This window comes from Pinus tabuliformis, chromosome 3_2, assembly GCF_031772625.1.
Source record: "Pinus tabuliformis cultivar Carrire ecotype Pingquan chromosome 3_2, CPIR1, whole genome shotgun sequence".
Lineage (NCBI taxonomy): Eukaryota > Viridiplantae > Streptophyta > Pinopsida > Pinales > Pinaceae > Pinus > Pinus tabuliformis.
The window spans coordinates 1,042,168,072-1,042,190,036 of NC_142302.1; the positions used below are offsets into that span (position 1 = coordinate 1,042,168,072).

Below are 21,965 nucleotides of genomic sequence, written 5' to 3' on the forward strand. Positions count from 1 at the left end.
GAAAGAAAAATGCCATGTTTTTGATGGCATGCTTAATATTGCGCACATCATACAAAGGACTACATTTAGTTGCAAGAATCCCTATTTTTTTGGTAGAGCTGATTTAGTTTTCTCATTGTTGGCAACTATTCATCCCTTAGCATAACATGTGTTATAATTGGCATGTACTTGTTGATGTATTGGTGGGTTATTTTAAATGATATTGGATACATACAATATATTGAAGCATATTGAAAGGTGCGAGGACACATATTTGAGTTATGCACATAAGTTGAAGTATGTTGAATGTTGTGTAGGTAGGTTATAAAGGCACACACATGCACATGTTGAAATGTGTACACATATGATAGAAGTTGACATACATTGTAGGAATTTACAGGGTAAGTTCCACAGAAAGAATACCAAAAGGACACCGCTCACAACCAGATCTCAAATCAATACACCAGTATTTTTGACGTGGTTAAAACCCTCAGAGTGCAAGGAGGGAAACAGTCCACGGCCTGTCCCAACGTGGGTACTACAGGCAATTTATTAATCAAAGAATGAAAATTTACATAAGCTTCTCTCATGCACGGATTACCCGAACAATGACCCTCCATGCGCTTTAAATAGAACTCATGGACCAATCGGGTGTCAAGCCACGGATCAAGTGTCGGTAATACCGAGGTGAGAGTGAACCGTCGGATCACTACATATCGTGACCGTCGGATTGTAAGTTACAAAATGTACAACGGTAAAGAAACACACTTTACCTAACTCTAACCTAACTCTATACTAGACCAAGTTGAACTTAACTATATCCTATGTGTCGGAATATCCTAACATCCCCCCTTAAGAACAACTTGGGATAGGATTGAAGGATTTACAAATATGACACAATAGGAGAAGGAAGGAGGCACTAGAGCCTATCCCCCCTTAGTGACAACTTCCTGAACTCCAAGCATATATCGAAGTTTAGTGAACTTCGCCTCTGTGAGAGCCTTTGTGAAGATGTCTGCAACCTGATCATCTGTTGGACAATATTGCACTTCAAGAACATGGTCATGAATGAGCTTTCTGATGAAGTGCATGTGTAGTTCAATGTGTTTGCTGCGCTGATGCTGGACTGGATCTTTGCATAGCTGAATGGCACTTTGATTATCACACCAAAGTGTGGTTGGATGCTGCTGCTCAAAGCCAAACTCTGATAGGATCTGACGAAGCCACAAGGCTTCCTTACTAGCTTCCACGGCACCACGATACTCTGCTTCTGCTGACGAAAGAGAAATGGCAGCCTGTTTCTTACAAGCCCATGTAATAGGTCCTGAACCAAGAGTGAAGACATAACCGGCAGTAGACTTCCGATCATCATGGTCACCAGCCCAATCAGAATCAGTGAAACCAACTAACAGAGGAGCTGCTTTGGCACTGTAATGAATCCCAAACTGTACTGTACCTCGAACATAACGAAGTATTCTTTTAGCTGCTTTCCAATGACTTTCACGGGGGTTTTGCATAAAACGAGCAACAAGGCCAACAGCAAAGGAAAGATCAGGACGAGTATGGGTTAAATACAAGAGTTTTCCGACAAGTTGACGGTATAAGGTAGCATCAACTTCAGGAGAAGTACAAGAGACTGAAAGTTTGACTCCAGACTGAAAGGGAGAAGGGGCTGGCTTACAGTCTTCCATGTGAAAATGACGAAGAATATCACAAGCATACTTGGACTGGGAAAGGAAAATACCCTCTTGGGATTGCAAGACTTGAAGACCGAGAAAATAGTGTAAGTGTCCTAAGTCTGTCATTTCAAATTTCTTTTTAAGGCTGGACTTCACATGGTTTATAAGGTTGGGATCACTACCAGTAAGAATAAGATCATCAACATAAAGAACAAGGATGATAAGAGAGTTGCCCACTTTCTTGGTGTAGACAGTATTGTCAGAATGACACCTAGAAAAGCCAGATTCTAAAAGAAAGCTATCCATTTTGGCATACCAAGCCCGAGGAGCTTGCTTGAGGCCATAAAGGGATTTCTTAAGTCGACAAACAAGGCTGGAGTCTGTTTGTATGAAGCCAATGGGTTGTTCCATATAGATTTCTTCCTGCAAGTCCCCATGCAAGAAGGCAGATTTAACATCCATCTGATGGACTTCCCATTTTAAAGAGGCAGCAAGGGAAAGAACAAGGCGGATAGAGTTCATTTTGGCAACAGGGGAGAAGGTTTCAGTGTAGTCAATGCCTTCAACCTGTGAAAAGCCCTTAGCAACGAGACGAGCTTTATGTTTATCAACTTTCCCATCTGGTCCATACTTGGTTCTGTAAACCCATTTACATCTAACAAGTTTGCGTCCCTTTGGTAGAGGAACAAGATCCCATGTATCATTTGTCATCAATGAATGATATTCTTCATTCATAGCTGCTTCCCAATGTGGATGGCCTGAAGCTTCTGCAAAAGTGTCAGGATCATGATTTACTGGAGCTTGAGCCAGTAAAGAAGAGGCTCTTTCAAACTGAGAACGTGTACGTCGCTGATCTGTAGGATCACCGGCAAGATCACCTGCTGCATCCCGAGTAGCACGGACCCATCTTGGAAGTTGAGGATCCTGAGAAGGTGGGGGAGGATTATCATCCTCGCTTTCATCATCTGAAGAAGAAATGTTTTCAAAAGTAGAAGAGATAGGAAGAGGTGGCACATCCGCCGGACTAGGCTCGCAGGCCGATTTATTTTCATCAAATTTTACATCTCTTCTAATGATAACATTTTTGGACTTAAATGGAATAAGTCTATAACCTTTTACATCTTCAGAATATCCAACAAAAGTACATTTCTCACTCTTAGGTTCTAAAGCTTTATGCTTTTCATCTGGAATATGGGCCCATGCTTCACTTCCAAACACACGAAAGTGACTTACATCTGGTTTAATGGAACTCCAAGCTTCTTCTGGAGTGATATTCTCTAGAACCTTAGTAGGAGTGCGATTGATTATATAATTTGCACAATTAATTGCTTCGGCCCAAAAACTAAGACTGAGTCCTTTAGATTGCAGCATACAATTAGCCATTTCCTTTAAGGTGCGATTTTTCCTTTCAGCTACACCATTTTGTTGTGGAGTGTATGGAACAGTATGTTGCATTTGAATTCCATTTTCGGTGCAAAAGTTGATGAATGTGTTTTTAACATATTCTCCACCATTATCAGTTCTTAGCTTAAGAATTTGATGTCCAGATTGTTTTTCAACAAAGGCTTTGAAGGCCAAAAAAGTGTTAAATACTTCGCTCTTGAGTTTTAAGAAGTATACCCAAGTGCGTCTGGAGAAATCATCAATGAAAGTTAAGAAGTACTTGCAGCCAGAGAATGAAGCAACAGGAAGAGGACCACATAAATCACTGTGCACAAGCTGTAAAGGGGCTGAGGCGTGCCAAGAGGCACGTTTGTCAAAACTGTCCCGATGATGTTTTCCGAGTACACATCCGGAACAAACACCATCTCTGCAAGATACCATAGGAAGACCTGTCACCATATTTTCTTTACATAGATGCTGAAGGGAGCGATAGTTTAAGTGACCAAATCGCTCATGCCAAAGTTTGCTCACTTCATCATTATGAGCAACAAATACTGAGGGAAGATTGGATGACCCAAAGTTGTGAAACTTATACAACCTTTTGGAATCATCAGCAAGACCAGTAGCTAGAATCTGTTTAGGATCTTTTAGATCCTTGATTACAACATCATGAGGTGAAAATTCAACAATTTTACCTTCACCTGAATGAGTTATCTGATAGACAGATAGAAGGTTGCAGGATAAGGTTGGAACACATAATACATCATTAAACTGACCATTGTCTAGATGAACAGTTCCAGTCCCTACAACATTAAGAGATCTATCATCACCAATATATATATTTTTGGTGTTACAATCATTTAAAGAAGAAAACATGGCTTGGTTTTTGGCCATGTGACAAGAGGCTCCAGAATCAATGAGCCACTCATGAGAATGAGAAGAAGAAGAAGATACATTTAATGCATAACCAGACTGAGATGATTGACAATGACATGCAGAAAGTGCCATTCCGGAAGTTGAAGTTGAAGTAGGCTCCACATGGATGTTATGTTTCTTCATTGCGGCTTCCAAGGCTTCCATCTTCTTAAAGCATTTAGATTCTAAGTGGCCATCTCGATTACAAAAGTTACAATGTCTATCAGTCTTCTTCCATTTGTTTTTATTGGTCTTATCATTTTGCTGAAATGATCTTTCATTTTGAGGCTGAGATGGTTTAGGACCATTCTTTTGAGGATATGACTTCTTAGGATTCTTTGAATTTGGTTGCTGCTGGGCGGCTAACGCTTTCGTGGAAGAGTTTCCAAGATTAAGAAGACCAAGGTGTAAGAGTTTTTCTTGTTCTCTTATTAAGGAATCACAAAAGGAGTCAAAGGAAGGGGCCTTGTAGTCTTGTCCTTGACAAATGAAAGCTTCCCTTGTAGAATGGAAAGTGGAAACAAATACAGAGTAGGCTGGTCCCAACTTAGTAAGGATGGAATAAATAAGGTTACCATCTTCTTTCTTAACTTTAACACCTTCCAAGAGATATCTAAGGGTCTTGAATTTGGACAAGAAATCTTCAATGCAAGAAAAATTATTAGGATCCAAAGTAAGCAGCTCATTTTCAAGTTGATGGGCTCTAATTTCATTTTTAATCCCAAAAACTTTAGCAAGTTTTTCTAATGCTTCATGAGGAGTCTCAAGTTCTGCAATGTGGAATCTAAGATCAGGAGAAATAGACATCCCTATCAAACCACGTGCTTGATCTTGTCTATTTTCCCATTTTGCCGCCTTGTCTTCATCTTTTGGTTTCTTCTCTTGGTCTGTGGCTATTCTGAAGAGACCTTTACTTCTAAGTAAATCTCCCATGTAGGCTACCCATTGGAAGTAGTTAGTGCTGTCAAGAATGACTTGGCATGGACTTTCCATTTTTTAAAAAAAAACTGAAGCTGAAGATGCTGAAAGTAAGTGTTCCAATGGATAGATCTCGAAAAAATAGGCGGTTTTAAAAAAAACGGCTCTGAAAAAGGCTTCCGGATGAAGAAGTTATGGCTTTTTGAAAAAAAATTGTTGACGTTGCCGGCAAAGTGCGCGAATGTGCGGGAATGAAAAAATCCGCCCCCACAAAATGGAGACTTGAACCCAAGACCTCTACTCTCTTAAAATAGCTTTGAACCAATTGATCTATACAAAAAATTTGAGAGAGAGAGAGAGAGAGAGAGAGAAGGGGGGGGGGCCTTGGTTTGCGTGCTTGCCTTGAGAAAGCTCTTTTTCCCTACAAAACACAAAACACAAAACCCAACACGAATATGCAAAGAAAAACGAACCTTACGGCTCGAAGTTAGCTTTAGCCAAAAAACTAGAAATTTAAAAAAAAAAATCTCAAAGTTAGCTTTAGCCGAAAAACTAAATATTTTTCTCAATGTTTCTGATTTTCCGAGATCACACTAAGGTGCAGGGAAAAGAGCATACGCATGAGAAAAATCCTTCCTTTCTGTTTCTGATTTGCCCAGATCGCACAGAGTCGCAGGGCAAAGAGCATACGCAGAAATGAAAGGTATAGATCCGGTAAAAAAAAAAGGCTAAATAAACTAAGACCGAAATAAGCAGAGAGAAAATAACAGTAAACTGCAAAAAAAACACTGTATACCTCCCGATCTGAAAAATGACGCAGCTAGGGCTACCGGAAACCTTTTCGCGTGAAACGAAAGGGGTTCCTCACTGGAACAGATGCTCCGAACGCAACAGAGCAGTCCTCTCGGCCCGAAAGCAGTCAGAAACAGCAGATCTAGGAAACGACAGCCGCATGCAGTTCTACCGGCTTCAGATTTGGATCACCAACGGACGCGGCCCTCAAATAGCTCTGATACCATGTAGGAATTTACAGGGTAAGTTCCACAGAAAGAATACCAAAAGGACACCGCTCACAACCAGATCTCAAATCAATACACCAGTATTTTTGACGTGGTTAAAACCCTCAGAGTGCAAGGAGGGAAACAGTCCACGGCCTGTCCCAACGTGGGTACTACAGGCAATTTATTAATCAAAGAATGAAAATTTACATAAGCTTCTCTCATGCACGGATTACCCGAACAATGACCCTCCATGCGCTTTAAATAGAACTCATGGACCAATCGGGTGTCAAGCCACGGATCAAGTGTCGGTAATACCGAGGTGAGAGTGAACCGTCGGATCACTACATATCGTGACCGTCAGATTGTAAGTTACAAAATGTACAACGGTAAAGAAACACACTTTACCTAACTCTAACCTAACTCTATACTAGACCAAGTTGAACTTAACTATATCCTATGTGTCGGAATATCCTAACATACATAGCTTTAATTTAACACTCTAAATATTATGGAATGAAGTATTCACCCTTAATGACCTTTTAGTGTCTTGCTAAAAGTGTTTATTCCTAAATACTTAATAGTGCCTTTCAAAGGTACCCATGACAATGTTTCAATTCCTTATTGGTAGGAATATAATGAGCATGAGAGGGGGTACAACGATGGATATATACTATTAATGATGGAGGTTACGAGGGAGATTGTGCCTTGGACCTTATGATAGGCACTGCATGCATTAGTGTTGGGTGTAAGAGTTGCCTTGTTTCGAGAAAATTGACATGAAAATTATTGTTTTTTGAAAATTAAAAAACTACATATTATATATCCATTATTATATTGAAATTGATATGAAAATTATTACTTTTCGAAAATTAAAAAACTACATATCATATACCCATTATTATATTGAGCCATCTAATATTATAACAAATTTTCCTTTAATTATCAATTTAATAACACAAAGTTAAAGTTCCATTAATAATAACTATAGAATTAAAATTCCATCCATCCATAAATATAATCAAAATTTTAAATATTAATAATTTAAATTAATTCAAAATTTTAAATATTAATAATTTAAATTAATTCAAAATTTAATAACACCCTTATTCCATCGTTTATAAAAAAAATTAAATCATTAATTAAACTTTCATTATAGTTAATATTTATACCCACCAAATTTATAACAAGACAACTCCTATTGCTACAACATTAACTTACTCACCTTACTCTCACCCTTCCCCATAAGAAGAAGGCAATCCCTCAAACCCTTAGTCAATAAGTCATCCACCAATCAATCAAGAGAGGCTGCCCCATCGGCAATTCAAACTCATTTACAACCAACAGAAAGAAGAACGTTGGCACGAGGAATTTGAGTGAGTACCTCTACCACCACAAACATTTGATGTTAACATCAACTTTTAAACAGCGGTCACATGGCAAGATGCACAATGGGAAAGGGAGACCTTTTAATGTGTGGAAAGCCTATTTAAAAGGGTCGTCGTCGAAGAAAATGATTTGCGGCAAAGTTGCGGCATATTTCTCTAACAAAGGCTTGGACGGCAGGGTTTTTATAGCTTGTATTCCGATTCAATTCAAACCTCAGATTCGCATCCAAGCTTTTGTATTTTCAACGATCATGGCGAGCGGGTGGGACGATTCGGGTGCTTTCATCAACAGCAACAACGTTTCGAGTCCCGTGGGGGTCGAACCGGACGGAGCATTATTGGAAACCGCGCAGCAGATCGGGAGCGCCTCGGGCAGCTTGCAGAACGATGCTCTGTTGCTCGGTGACACGAGTGGCCACAACAGCGATGCCGAGCACGGCTTCGCTCGGCCAGAGATGTACTCGAAGTCGCTTGTGGGAACCGTCCAGTTCTACGCGAGGCACGTCTTTCTTTGCTACAAGAATCCCGAGAGCTGGCCGCCTCAGGTGGAGGCCGCTGAGTTTGATCGCTTGCCCAGGCTCCTCGCTGCCGCGCTCAAAGCTCGCAAGAATGAGACTCCAAGAAAGGTTTGCTTCCTTTAATATTTCTTGTATGGATTTATGGAATCTGTTAATAATTTGATTAGCTAGGGTTCTGGTGGCTGGCTGCTGGAACTAAATCAGAGGATTCGTGCTTAGCTTTGATATTTTCCATGACACGGCATACAATCTAAATTTTAGCTAACTGTGTGAAATAAGATATATATTAGGGCACGCGAGCTAAAATTTTAGTGTAATCTTCATAAGAAGATATTGTTAGCACACGGATGCTAAATTTTCAGTTAAATATATAGAATAAGATGCTTATTAGGGCAAATTTTTCTATATATGTGTAAAATAAAAGGCTATAGGGGTATGCAACCCGACATTTTAGCATCTTCAAAATAAGATATTACACGAGTATGCAAGATAAATTTTAGCTAAACTTTCAAAGTAAAACGACAATTTTTTTTCAATACACTGGAAAGGTCTTTTAAGCAAAAACTTATTATATTAACTTCTTTTTCTTTATAGATACAGCAGTAAACATGGATGGTGAGAGATTTCTTCCATTCATCAGTTTCTAGGGATACAGTATAAAATTAGGGAAACATACGTAGCATGCTCCCAGGTACTGCAATCACCTTCAAGCTTTAAAAAATAGAACAGTTTCCTTACAATCCATTAAAACCCAAACAAAACAATACAACAAGTTTACATATGTTCATGATGGCAGATTATCATCTCGTTGGAGGTCAACGGTGGTGTTCTGGCTGTCTTACAAATGATCCTCTTGACTTTTTTTGTTCTTAATGGGGAGATTCTTCGAAAATAAAACTTCGGGGTTAGCTGCTCGTAGGTTAACCGTGTTGACATTACAAACTACACTTTGGTTCATCATTAGGTGTGGGGAGATTTTTTAGTCATTGGAGCTGTTTGTATAGGAGGAGCATGAATTTTGCCAATAATGTATTCGAGATGACTGGTGTATTTTTATTTTCTCCCTATCAAGTGAGCCGAGCCTTAACCTACATGTAGTCTTGGCATTGAGAGCTCAAACTTCCTCCCTGTTTTCATTTAGTTGGAGATTAACTACATAATCTAGTTGAAGGCATAGTTGTTAAAATTGGCAACTAGGGCCAAATTTCACCGTGGGACAACTCATTTGATGGAGATGATGATTGCATTGGAGTTCCAAGATTGATATAAAGATCATCTCATTCAAATAAGCAACAGTGTGATTTTGAATTTATGACCACACGTGCAAATTGTTTAGGTCGGCCTCAGCTAAATGTAGGCTCAAGAAGCCCAATGGATGTGTCTCTTCACCCACAATGAAGTGTATAAATAGAAGAGACCTCGCACCTCATTTAGACATCATTCACTCACACATTTCTTCTCTCTTCATTAGATTGGTTCATACATCACCCCTCTCTCTCACACATGTGGTAAGGAGGACGATTTTATGGGCAAAAAATTACAGGCCGAATTTCAGAATTCAGGTGCAGATTTGACCAGCGTTGATCAAGGGGCATTTCATTGAATTTGACTTCGGTTTTTTTGGGTCGAAGGTTCGATTTTCTCAAGCCGCATTGTTGGGCACAAAAATTGAGGAATTTTGGGTTGGTTGACTTGTGTTAACTGCTGTTTGACCACATAAAATTACAAAAGTCTTCTCTCCTTTGATTGAGTTTGATCGAGTTGTTTTGGGTTGAATTTATACTCCTGATCATGCTGATGTTGACCAAGGAAGATCGAGCTGCTTCAAGGAAGGATTGTTGCTATTTTGACTAGCGTTGACTTTCTTGTTAGGGTTGAAGTTTGACTGCAGTTGACTGTAGAATTTGACAGGGCTGATTTGACTTTGTATCGGGCTAGTCTAGTCGACTTTTGTACTCTCTCTCTACTGAATATTGAATAATAATAAGAAGATTTGATCATAGGGTTTGCCCTACATTTGGGTTTTCCTTGACATCCACCAAATTTAGTGTTCTCCTGTCTTGGCTTGTCTTCTACATTTGTTTTTATGTTCTATCTACATTTATTGTCAATGTGATTAATGGTTGATGTGATTGCTACTGGAAATAATTAGATATTGTTATTGGGTTGCTAAAGAACATTGAAGTATATTGTGCGAAGCATAGAACATACCATTGTTATCTAAAAATAAGATGGTTCAGAGCTCAGGTGAAGACAAAGGCCAAGCAAGAGTAAGAAAAAAAATCACTAAGGGAAAACTGTTGGACAAGAATTTGGAGCTAGCCTCAGTGACTGCTACATCATACTTCAAATCCGAGGACAAGCTTAAGAACAAATTCGACTATGATGCATGGAAGATGTCTCTGGATTTGACTTTGGAAGAGAATGATGCTATGGACTATGTCAAAGGAAAAGTGGTGCCTCTTTCAAATGCACCCGCTGCTGCAAAAACAAAGTATAAGAAAGGTGAGGTCAAAGAAACGAAAATTATTGTTGATTATATTCACAAGCCTTTGATCGCCTATAATTTTGATTGGGAAACATCCAAGAAGATGTATGACAAGCTGGTTGAGATGTTCAAAGTAAACAATGCAAATCAAGTCCTCTTTCTCAAGTACAAGTTGAAATACATCAAGATGCATGGGAGAGTCCATTCAATCCTACTTCATGAGGATTACCGAAATCAAGAATAATCTCCTATCTATTGGAGAAGTTGTTGGCGATAGGCAGCTCACTCTTATTGCACTTGGAGGTCTTACAAGAGAATGGGATGTGTTTAACACCACCATCCTGGACAATGACAGGATTCTGGGCTTTGATGAATTATTGGCTAGATGCACTCAAGAAATAAGGATGATGGAAAGAGATAAGCCCTAAAATGGAAATAATCCTACTATTTTCTCTGCCCATGCTAAAAGGAAGATGTCCAAAAAGACAAGGTCAAGGGTTTAAGCCGGGATTCAAAGAAGGAAGAAAAGGAAGATGCTTCGATTGCAACAGGTTGGACCACTATGCTAAAGAGTGTCCTCACAAGAAGGATACTCCAATGGATGATGACAACAACAACCACAACAACTACAAAGGCAATGGCAATCAAAGGAACAACAATTTCAACAACAAAGGAAAGAGGAATGCTCCTGTTGCTCGATATGGAAATGGTCGTCTTCCCAAAAGATCAAGAAACTCCAGGCATGAGGAAACTAATGTTGTAGAGAAGCAAAAAGAAATTTATCTTATTTCTGCCCTCACAACTGCCTCTCCTCCATATAAATTGGATCATTGGTTCATTTATAGTGCTGCCTCAAGGCCCTCTCAAACTTGGATGGCATGATGATGACAGATGGATTGGCAGGTGGAATTCTCCCTAGTTGAGAGGGAGTGTTAAAATTGGCAACTAGGGATAAATTCCACCTTGGGACAACTCATTTGATGGAGATTATCATTGCATTGGATTCTTCTTTTCGAGAGGTCCAAGATTGATATAAAGATCATTTCATTCAGATAAGCAAAAGTGTGATTTTGAATTTATGACCTCACATGTGCAAATTGTTCAGGTCGACCTAAGCTAAATGTAGGCTCAAGAAGCCCAATGGATGTGTCTCTTCACCCACAACGAAGTGTATAAATAGAAAAGACCTCACACCTCATTTGGATATCATTCACTTACACATTTCTACAACGCCACACACTCCTGAGCATAATGGTGTGGCTGAAAGGAAGAATCGCTCTATTGTAGAAGCAGTTCGTGCCATGCTTCATGATCAAGGTCTTCCGAAGTTCCTATGGGCTGACGCTGCAAATACTGCCGTGTATGTTCAAAAGTAATGCCCTCATCAAGCATTGGACTCCAAGACTCCTGAAGAAATGTTCACTGGTAAGAAACCCGATGTCTCTCATTTTAGAATTTTTGCAAGTCCCGTATATTTTCATGTGCTGAAAGAGAAAAGAAGCAAATTGGGTGCATCTGGAAATAAAGGAATCTTTGCGGGCTATAGTGAAAATTCTAAGGAATATAGAATTTATGTGGTTGGTCAAAAGGAAGTTGAGATAAGTCATGATGTCACCTTCAACAAAGATACGTGTTAAAATTGGCAACTAGGGAAAAACTCCATGCGGGTCACCTCATTTATGACAGTTGATATTTTTCCAAGATTCCTCATGTCGTGAGGTGTAGGATTGATCTAAAGATCATCTGATTCCGACAAGTATTTATGGAGATATGAATTTATTTGTGTTTACTTGACAAATTGTCAAGGCTGGCCAACAGTTAAATGTGTGGCACACATGCCCAATGAATCATATAAATGCAAGAGAGGTTGATTCATTTTCTCATCATCTCATCTCACTCATTCTTCTCTCTCTCTCTCCTTAGCTTTGGGTTATACAAGGAGCAACTCACGTGGGAAGAAGGAGGATGTATTAGGGCAAGGAGGACGCTGAAAGGAGGATGCAGAAGCTACTAAAGGTCTCTTTGACTTGCGTTGACCAGGCGTTGACTCATCAAGGGTGCGGTTTTGGTGTGGTTGCCTCTCCTAGACAGGCCACAGATTTTGGCACAAAAATCGAGGCAATCTGCCCACAGGTTTGACCAACGTTGACTGCCCTACTTTTGGTCAACGGGTTGACTTCAGTCAACAACAGTTTGACTGTGTTTTTGTGGCTGTTCAAGCGCTGTTTATTTAGGCTGTTTGAGGGCTAATTGACCGGAAATTGACCAAGCATATTGGAGGTCAATTTCAACTCGTTTGACCAAGTTTGACTTTGCTGATCTAGGGTTTGCTGTCGCTGATATAAAATTACAGAATTATGATTATGTGCTATTTCTCTCTTCTGAACTATTGAAGATAAAAAAAGATTTGATCAAAGGGTTTCCTCGCATTGGGGTTTGTCCCTGGCTAGCCGCCATATCCTGTGTCTCTTGTCTTGGTTTGTTTTCTGTTGATCGTTTAATGTTCTATCCGCACTTTACTTAATGTATATGTGATTGCTAATCTGTGGCTAATAAGAAGAAAAGAAGTAAACTGCTCTAAGCATAGAACATACCATAAATTAGTAATATGACCCTCAGGAAGATCGACAACCTTCCTATTCTAAGGAAGGACAAAGAAGTTGACACCGGAAATCAGGGTGCAAAAGAAGACGAAACGATGCCTGATGTTGATGAATCTATGGATCCTATTGATCCTACTCCTCATGAGCCCTCCACCAAAAGGAGACCCTCACGGCCTAGGGAGACTCTTGAAGATGCCGAGAGACACATTGCACCAAGGGGGACTTTCTGTGAAAGCAAGAAGCCAAACATGTATCAAGGATATTTGACCGCCATGAGCACTATCATTCAAAACAAGCCTTCATCATTCGAAGAAGCCATGAAACATCAAGTATGGAAGGATGCTATGAATGAAGAATACGAGTCAATTATGAAGAATGATGTCTGGGATGTGGTTCTTAGACCTCGGGACAAATCGGTTGTCACCTCTAAGTGGCTCTACAAAATCAAACATGGAGTTGATGGGAGTGCAAACCCTCTCATTCACAAATGTAAGAGGGAGTTGGCTTCTGAATTTGAGATGGACCTAGGACCGATGCACTATTTCCTAGGGTTGGAGGTCTGGCCAAAGCCAGGTGAAATTTTCTTCTCTCAAGGAAAATATGTTGTGAAGATATTGGAAAGATTTGGGATGGTGGACTGCAAACCTGTGACTACTCCGACGGAACTTAACTTTAAGAAGTTATGTGGTATTGCTGTTGGACCTGAATTGGGAAATGCTTTTGAGTATCGTCAACTCATAGGAGCACTAATGTTCTTGGTGAACTCCTGTCTGGACATATGTTTTGCAGTACATTGAGCCAATATATGGTTGAGCCTCATCATATACATTGAATTGGTGACATTCCCCCTGATTCCTAGGAGAAGAAACCCTATTGTCAGACTCGACCAATGAAGCAATAGTTTCCCCCACCCTGTAATGAAGAAGTCCATATCCACAAAGAGAGGTAACACATAATCATCTTCCTTCCCAACTCCCAAACCCAAGATCAAATAGTAGGAATATCATTTATGGGTCCCAATTGAACATAGCCAAAGGATATGGAATCTTCTCGTTCTCGTAACTCATCCTATGATCCTTTATTCAAAAGAGGAGGAGAATTCATAGATGACTTGGAGTAGACGTGCTCTTTCTCCATAGGAGATAAATTCTCTGTAGTAGCGATCACAAAAGTTGAAAAACGCAGGTGTTGTGATAACATCTTGCTAAATTTGTATCCATAGATGGAGACTCGAGCATAGGTGGAATAGAGATATGCCCAAGCAACATATCATTGTTCTCACAACAAGACCTAATGACCTTATCCGAAATCCTCAAGTGTTCAACAAGCTCCCTAAGATCACCACCCTTCACTTCTCTAGGAGGAGAAATAGTTTTAGGATGTACCATCAAAGCACCTCGACCCAATAGATGCTCTCCAATTTTCTGCCAAACTCTATTTTGGTATGATTTTTCACATTCTCTGAGAACGTGTCCATAATGGTGGCATGAAGCACAATGAAGGAGGAAATTTATGTATTCCAGAATTTGGGAATGACTCGAGTTTCCCATTACAAGTTCCATATACTAAAAAACCTAGACTAATGTCGATTTCAACAAGGAAGATAGAGTTCAAGTGGTCATTATGACCTCTTTGCGAGGATGAATTTACCTAGATTATCCTTGATCTCCTTAACTAAGTTGTCCGACCAATATTTTGTTGGCAAAGTAGGCAGTTTATCCTGCAACAAAGAGGTAGACATAAATTCTTCCATATCATTTAAACAAGGGTATCTTGAGTGATAGGTAGTTTTGATATAATAGATAATTTTTCTTCACCTCAAGTGTGTCATCATTTGACCAAAATATAAACCCTTTCCAATGTTTAGCAAACATGTAAAAATTGGCCCTTAACCCAACAACGACACACACTCCACTTGAAGCTAGTCATTAAGTCAACCCATGGCAACCCTATGGTAGAGAAAGCTTTCCATTAGAGAAACCCTATCTGTTGCACCTTAACATCTTCTCACACTACATCTTCAAACATCCACCTCGAGACTTAATCACCTTCCTCTTGCATTTCCTCCAACCCTTGCCAAATTGAAGACTCTCATCTTTGCTAAAGTCGTCCTCTAACAGTCTTGACCCAACAAGATTGACCCCACCTTCACCATCTCTCAGCTCCAAATCATGGTAGAAGGTGCTAGAATCTGAATTATAGAATATAGAAAATGAACCCCATGGAGTTTAACATATACAATACTTTGTTCCACAATTAGTAAAGGTGTTGCTTGAACGCTCATTAATTCTCTAGAGTACAAATTGTCCACATAAACATCAACAAGAGCTCTTGCTTGAGAAATTGCTGCATACGAATGTACCTTGCTTGAAAGGGCCTCAAATTTGATATCAGCATGCACTGTGCCCACTTTATCCAAGGTTTTTTGATAAGTTAAAACCTTAGGGATCATGGCCCGATGGACCTCGAGTGTGGTTATCTTAGGGACATACAAAATGAACGAGAACCAAATATGTCAGCGACAAACGAGGAATCATCATAGTCCACAAGTTACAAATCTTGTTCCATGCTTATGCCCTTAACCAAATCCTAGCAAAACACTCGTCGTCGACAGTATGTTTCCAATGTTGGTTCCTTTTGTTTTTAACAATAATAGCACATAAGAGTAATTGTCAAGCATTTATGTGTCTGTGAAAATATCTCGTATATGGGGAAAAAGCTACTGTAGATTTAGTTGCATTTGAACCAATTTATTTTGTTTACATAAATATTCGTGGCTAAGGTAAAGGTAGATCCATTTCCCAATTAAGTTGATTTGGTTCCATCACCATCAATAGGAAGTGAATCGAGTAACGTATCTAGTTCCATAACCATGACCATATCGATATTGGGACTCAATGGATTTTGTTCTAGAGCTATTATCATATATTTGAGATATCTTATTATGTATAGTAAAATTGAGGTGTGGGCATGCGATTCCTCCATTCATGGTGGTGCTTTGGGCAACTTATAGAAGGGATTTTGTCAATTATCTGATTTCATTGTGCATTCGCATTATGATTATTGTTTTGGTGAGTTGGGCACAATGTACCATGTACCTTGTGACCATTTTCATAACTCTTCAAACAATGTGTTTCAACAAATTTGAATGAATGTAGTTGTGGGAGTGGACCTTAGAGATGCACAAAATTTTCGAGAGTGCAAGGTAAACCATAAAAAATAAATAGTTTTTCAACAAACTCCCTTTAAAAAAAATGAATTTACATGTAAATTTGGTTGTGATATTATGTGGAAATGAGATGTTCACTATTCAATAGAATTTGGTGGATGAATTTGTTCACCTATAAATCAAATTTGCCCAATTTTGAACTTCATCATGCAAAGTAACTGAACTTAATGACTTAAGATGCAGCTTGGATTCTAGTGGTTGCTTTTGTTCATCAAAAGGGCTACTTTGAAAACTATCAATACTTAAAATCTTCTCATGTGGGTTTGTTTCAAGCATGTTGTAGAACCCTAATTGAGCATTTTACCCAGAGAACTCCCTTCCTTTTACCATTTAATTCCAGATTGGGTCTAAATCCCTAAATTTATCAATTGATTAGATGGCAGAGTTTAATGAGTATAATTTTGACAATTAACCAGACAGAAGAACTCGAACTGGAATTTAAAAATTTAAATGTAGAAGAATACTTGGAAATCTGTTTGGAGATGTTTCTTGTTACTGTAGCTCTCGCTTTTGCTACCAAATCGACTTTTTTTCCTCCCAGCCTATCTAGGATCAACCTATGTGGTTCCTAGATCTAGAAGACTTCATATTTGAGGTCTTTTGGCCCCCGTCCCCAAAACCCCAAGAACAATTACTTAAGTATCAAATTTCTTTGCACAGATTCGCTCTCCCCTCTTATTTATTGCTCCCCTCTATAACCTCCTTTGTCTTCGCTTCCCTGGCTTCGAATTCCCTCCCCCCCCCCCACCCTTTGAATGCCCATACGCCCTCCTTATTTTCCCAAAATCTCACCGCCCTTCCAGAAAATATTATCAAAATTTTCAAGCGGTCGCCGCCCTTGCTATAATTTGTAATAGAGTACTCACCCTTTGTTAAGGTTCTTTGAGCTTTTACATCATGCTCACCTTTGATTGTTTAATATATATATGTTATGGTTAATATAGATATTATAATTTCTTACTTTTGGTTTGTATAACAATTAATATATTATAATCCTTTTGTATATTATATATTGTACTTCCCTTGCTATTTTGTATGATACATTGTCTTTACCCTTTTATTTTGTATAGTTATATATATTACGATGGTAGTACATATTTTAAGTTTCCCACAATATATATATATATATTTTTGAGAGTTAGGTATCCACTTAGAACTTTCAATAATTAATTCGTTTATCCTTTACATGGAAATTTTCATAATAAGTTAGTATATATACTAGCGCAGTGCATGCGATGCATGCATATGTAGCTATCATATGCATGCTAATAGTCATATTCTATCCATAATCTAAGATGGGGCATTACATACGCAGAATGGTTGCAATCTATGACCCATATCCTTGCGAGAAAGCAACAATATGTGCCATAACATCTCTTCCCTCTAGGTAACCTACTCATAATCCTTATGGGGTTTAGGTAGAGGCTTTTAGACTTCTCTGATACATGTCACACAAGGATTGCTTTGAAGATGAGAAGCATTCATGGCAAAATGCATTTTGTGCACGTGCAATTTTTGGGCACATAAGAATGACAAAGGTAGACATTGGTTGCACTTGCTTAGGATCCCTTTCAGACAACTTTGGGTTAGCTCCCATTGACTTCAGATAGAGATAGAGCACCATAAACTTTAACGCATGATTTGGTAGGATTTGCTAGGTGTGCCACTTTCGAGAGTTGGAGACAGAGATGCACCTCATTTTTTGATGTCCCCTATGCTAGGATATTAGAGGACGCTATAACTACCTCTATAGGGACTCAGGAGGCTCCCTCTCCACTTTCTTTTGGTACCACGGTTAGATTTGCTTAGACCTCTTCATTAGGGACATTTTTATTTTGAGCCACAAATCTCAACTCCTGCATGCAATGGCGTGCCCTGAAGACCAGACTGATTACTTCATACTTCCTTGTTGATCCATTAGATCAAAGCAACAAATGATAGGCAAAGTTCTAGGGTGCACTTGATAGTAGGATGGTGAGACCTAGGGTTTCTCCTTAGTCTCCCTCTTTAGGAGACCACTCAATATTTTTGAGATCAGTTCTGAGATGTCAGAACATACATTAAGCCAAATGTTGGAGCATTGGAGATATTAACTCTAGATGGATTTAGAGTAGAGCACAACTTGCTCTTCAGACTACCTCCTAGTTCCAAAGGAGCAACTAAAGATCTATTTAGAATTTCCTTCTTTCAACCTCGGTTGTTAGGAGTAGGCAACCGTGCTCCTTGATGGTTCCAGAAGGCTCGAACAGTGAGCTAGTGCCTAGTTCTCCCCCCTTGCGCTCAACCTTCATGCTCAAGAGACCTTGACATCATGACCCCCATTGTTCGATCTCCCTCTATCTCTCTCTTGACGGGTTCTTATGTTGGGTTTTCCTCCTTTCTAGTCTTGGACAAGCTTAGTGTTTTATATCTTTGTACCTTCGTCATAGTTTTATACATATATATGGGTTTCTTTCCTTGTATTATTTTGGCAATTTGTAGGAGTTTCCATGGCACTCCTACATTGTTTTCATACTAGTTGTACTCTTCAGCCCCGTTGATCTACTTTTGTGGTCATTTGTTGGACATTAATACAATTATCTTATCTTTTCTTATTGATGATATGTTCTCTGCTAGGTTCACTTAAACTCCAAATGTTCAATGCGTCAACTTTCTTTGGGAGTCAAATGACTTGCATCTCTTCTTCATTATAATTGAGGCCATCTAGAGCATCAAGGGAGTTCCAACTTACAATAGGTTTGTATAATAGAAACCGTGCATCTGAATTGATTGGTTGTGGTCAAGCAACAACTATGGATAGCACGCTCCACAATTTCCATCACCTTGTTGAGATGGTCCAAAAACCCATTGAATCATTGGCTTCCTCTCCAAAGCAATGTGAGGTCTAGAAGGGTCGGCCAACCTCACATTCTTTTCAGCTGGTGTCTTTTGTGTCCTCCCTAGTTGTTTGTGGCATAAACATTAGTAATTTGAAATCAGATCCCCTTGTCTCGAACTAGAAAGGCTAAGGGTACTTGATGATCAACCTTCCATAATTGCTATTTTTCTAGGGAATTCAGGTCACACCATGTTGCGTGGCCATCTAAGAAGCTCTTGGGGTTTTCTTCTTCACGTCTTGTTTGTTGCGAAATAGCTATTGCTTGTTTTATTGTTTAATTAATGTACTTAAATTTCTTTTCTTTTCCTTAGAGCCTAACTTTCTACAGTTCCATGATAGGGCCTTCATACTTGGGTTTGTTTTTGGTGGCTTCTTCCAAGATTGAGGCTCAGGGGGATTGTTTCCCCATTGCCTTATTTCTGTTGTGTTGTGATGTCTTGCTTCCTTTTTGGATTTTCGATCACAAGTTGAGCTGGGTTCTTTTGCTTTTTGGTTTGAAAGTTGGCATGAAGTGTATTTTGGGTTGCTGCTTTTATTCATCAAGGGGGCTTGAGGATCAAGACCCAAGTGGGAGACGACTGTTTCTTATGTGGGGAATCTCACAAAGCCATTGTTGCAATATCATCGTGAAGATTTTCCTGATTGGAAGGATCTGATTTTTGTTCTTTTTAGAAGTACAATGGATGCTTAATCTCATTTTTTGGATTCTCTAGGTTCTGGTTGATTAACACAATGTTCGGTAATAACACGTCCCTTTGGGTGGGGTGTGCAGCCCACATGTTTCCCACACTCTAGGGGTGGGGGGACAGTTGGAGAAATGTTTCCCAACAACCCCTTTGGGGGAAACTTGGGGAAATGCATGGGTAATCGTTTCCCCAGTGTGGGAGGATGCATTTCTGCAAAAGGGGGGGACCTTTGAGTGCCCCCTTCCCCCAAGGGGGGGATGCTTGGGCCTCACCTCAAAATTTTTTGTCTGTCAACCCATGAAGATAGAATGTCTTCTCTAACTTACCTTTTGTATCCTTTTAATTAAATTTTAACATTACCTTTAATTCTTTTAGGATGTTTGAGAGTTGGTTCTAACCTCATTAAAGTTCATATGGAGAAAGAAGAACTTCACATCCCATTTAGTATTCACAAGCTTAACAATTACAAGGATTTGAGGATTGGCAAGATTATAGCATTTCCACTGGATTGCACAATGATGAATTGTTTTGTTTTTTCTTTTTGTAAATTAGGCCTTAATATCTTATTGAGCAAAATTATATACAAAAAATTATATTTTTGGTTTGCCACTAGGGAAACTGTACCAGAAATATAAAAGCATATCAGATGTTTTAAAAGTGGAGCTCCTAAAACAAAATAAAGCATAACTAGATAGCTAAGCCCATAAGTGAGAGTAACTATAATCACAGGAAAACTATAAATACTATGTGCAGAGCTAGGAAAGCTGTGCTGAGTGCCTAAGAACAAAAAATTGAAGATTGACTTCATTTTTGACTGTTGGGAGACTCCACTTGGATAGGATCTGGGGCCAGGTCCTCCTCCTCTCTACTGTGAAGGTCGAAGTTGGCCAATATTTTGGCAAACTTGTTGAGCTTGTGGTCCATCTTGTTGACCTGTTGTTGTAGTGTGTCCACTGTCAAGACTCAACACAGAAGAGGATTTCTTCTTTAGCCTCATTTCTCTCGACAAGAACCTTGCGCGTAATGGTCTTTAGCTGCCAATATAAGTCCACGGTTTACATATATTAAGTGTGCCTGGTGCAAGAGTTGCCAGTGTCAGGAACCCACTGGCCAACATCTTCCTCCACCTGAATGGTCGAAAGAAATCATCTTGCTAATTTGAGCTTTTTGCTCAGCATTCTTTATCTCTTCCTGGACTGAAAGGGGAATGAGGAAACTATATCTCGGTGCAATTGCTTCCATGCTCGCCTGAGCATGCTTTCGAGGGTGAGGAGCTCTGCTTCCAAAGCTTTGATAATGAGTGGCAACCCTGCGAGACATGTTGGTAGCAGTGATAGATACTCGGTAGCTGTAGGGGCCACAAGAGGGAGTGCGATTTGCAACATTGCAGAGCAGAGAGGGAGAGTAGAGAGAGCTGAGGAAGGTTGATGATAAGAAAGGAGCTAGGAGGGTGTTATTGAAATTTGACGCAGGATACAGAGTCGAGAGATAGACAGACCAGAAGGACACCAAAGCTGGAAAGGGGAGGAAGAAAATCGGCAAGGGAGTATAAGAATTATTGAGGTGCTGAGAAAGACCAACACAGAGTTGCAACAGAATTGTTCTCAACTCTGCTGGATAGAATGGAAAACCTGGGATGGGGAAATGGAAACCGCAACAATGAAACTCAAATGAGACAAAGAAACATTATAAAACTCACAAGGGGAGGGAGATGTCACAGTGAAGGTAGATATAAAGACTCCATGGCAGTGTACATGAACCAATGACTAAATTGCCTGAGCAGGATAGCCACCGGAAAGCCCATAATTGAAGTGTAATGAGTGACTATAGCAGGTGCGTTCATGATGAGGTGATGTTGTTGGATCGGGTGATGGCCATTTCTGCGATGAATTAACTTAGGAGTACTTACCTTTGTCCGCATAATGAATGTTTGACGACAGTTGGAGGGAAGACAGGGCATATGGCCTTTAAGCATCTGAGTTGGTTGTGGTGATCACCCCACGTGGGGAATGGGATGAATTGTTATTGTTGGGATTTTATTATTATTATTATTATTATTTTATAATTATAGAGACTGGCACCCCTATGCTATGGACCTCGATGTCCCCTTATCCCCCCTGAATTTTCCTAAAATTGGTGTTGCTCCCACATGTCCCCCTTGTTCCTCTTTTTGCACCCAGGCTTCCTTTGTCCTGGAAACTTGGTGGAACATAGATTAATGATGATGGAGGGGCATCCAAATTTCTGTGAGCGGGAATTTTTCCCTACTTTTTGACCGCGTTTGGAAGTGGGGTTCCTTTAGA

At 39.6% G+C, this 21,965-nt stretch overlaps 1 protein-coding gene across 1 annotated transcript in view; it reads left to right on the top strand.

Moving 5' to 3' along the window:
- The first annotated feature begins 7,385 nt into the window (after positions 1 to 7,385).
- The window catches only part of LOC149184156 (uncharacterized), a 59,120-nt gene continuing 44,540 nt past the window's right edge, over positions 7,386 to 21,965 (top strand). Inside the window, exon 1 of the mRNA XM_089417408.1 lies at positions 7,386 to 7,886. Within this exon, the coding sequence (XP_089273534.1) occupies positions 7,386 to 7,886 (501 nt within the window). The remainder of the gene's footprint in view (positions 7,887 to 21,965) is intronic.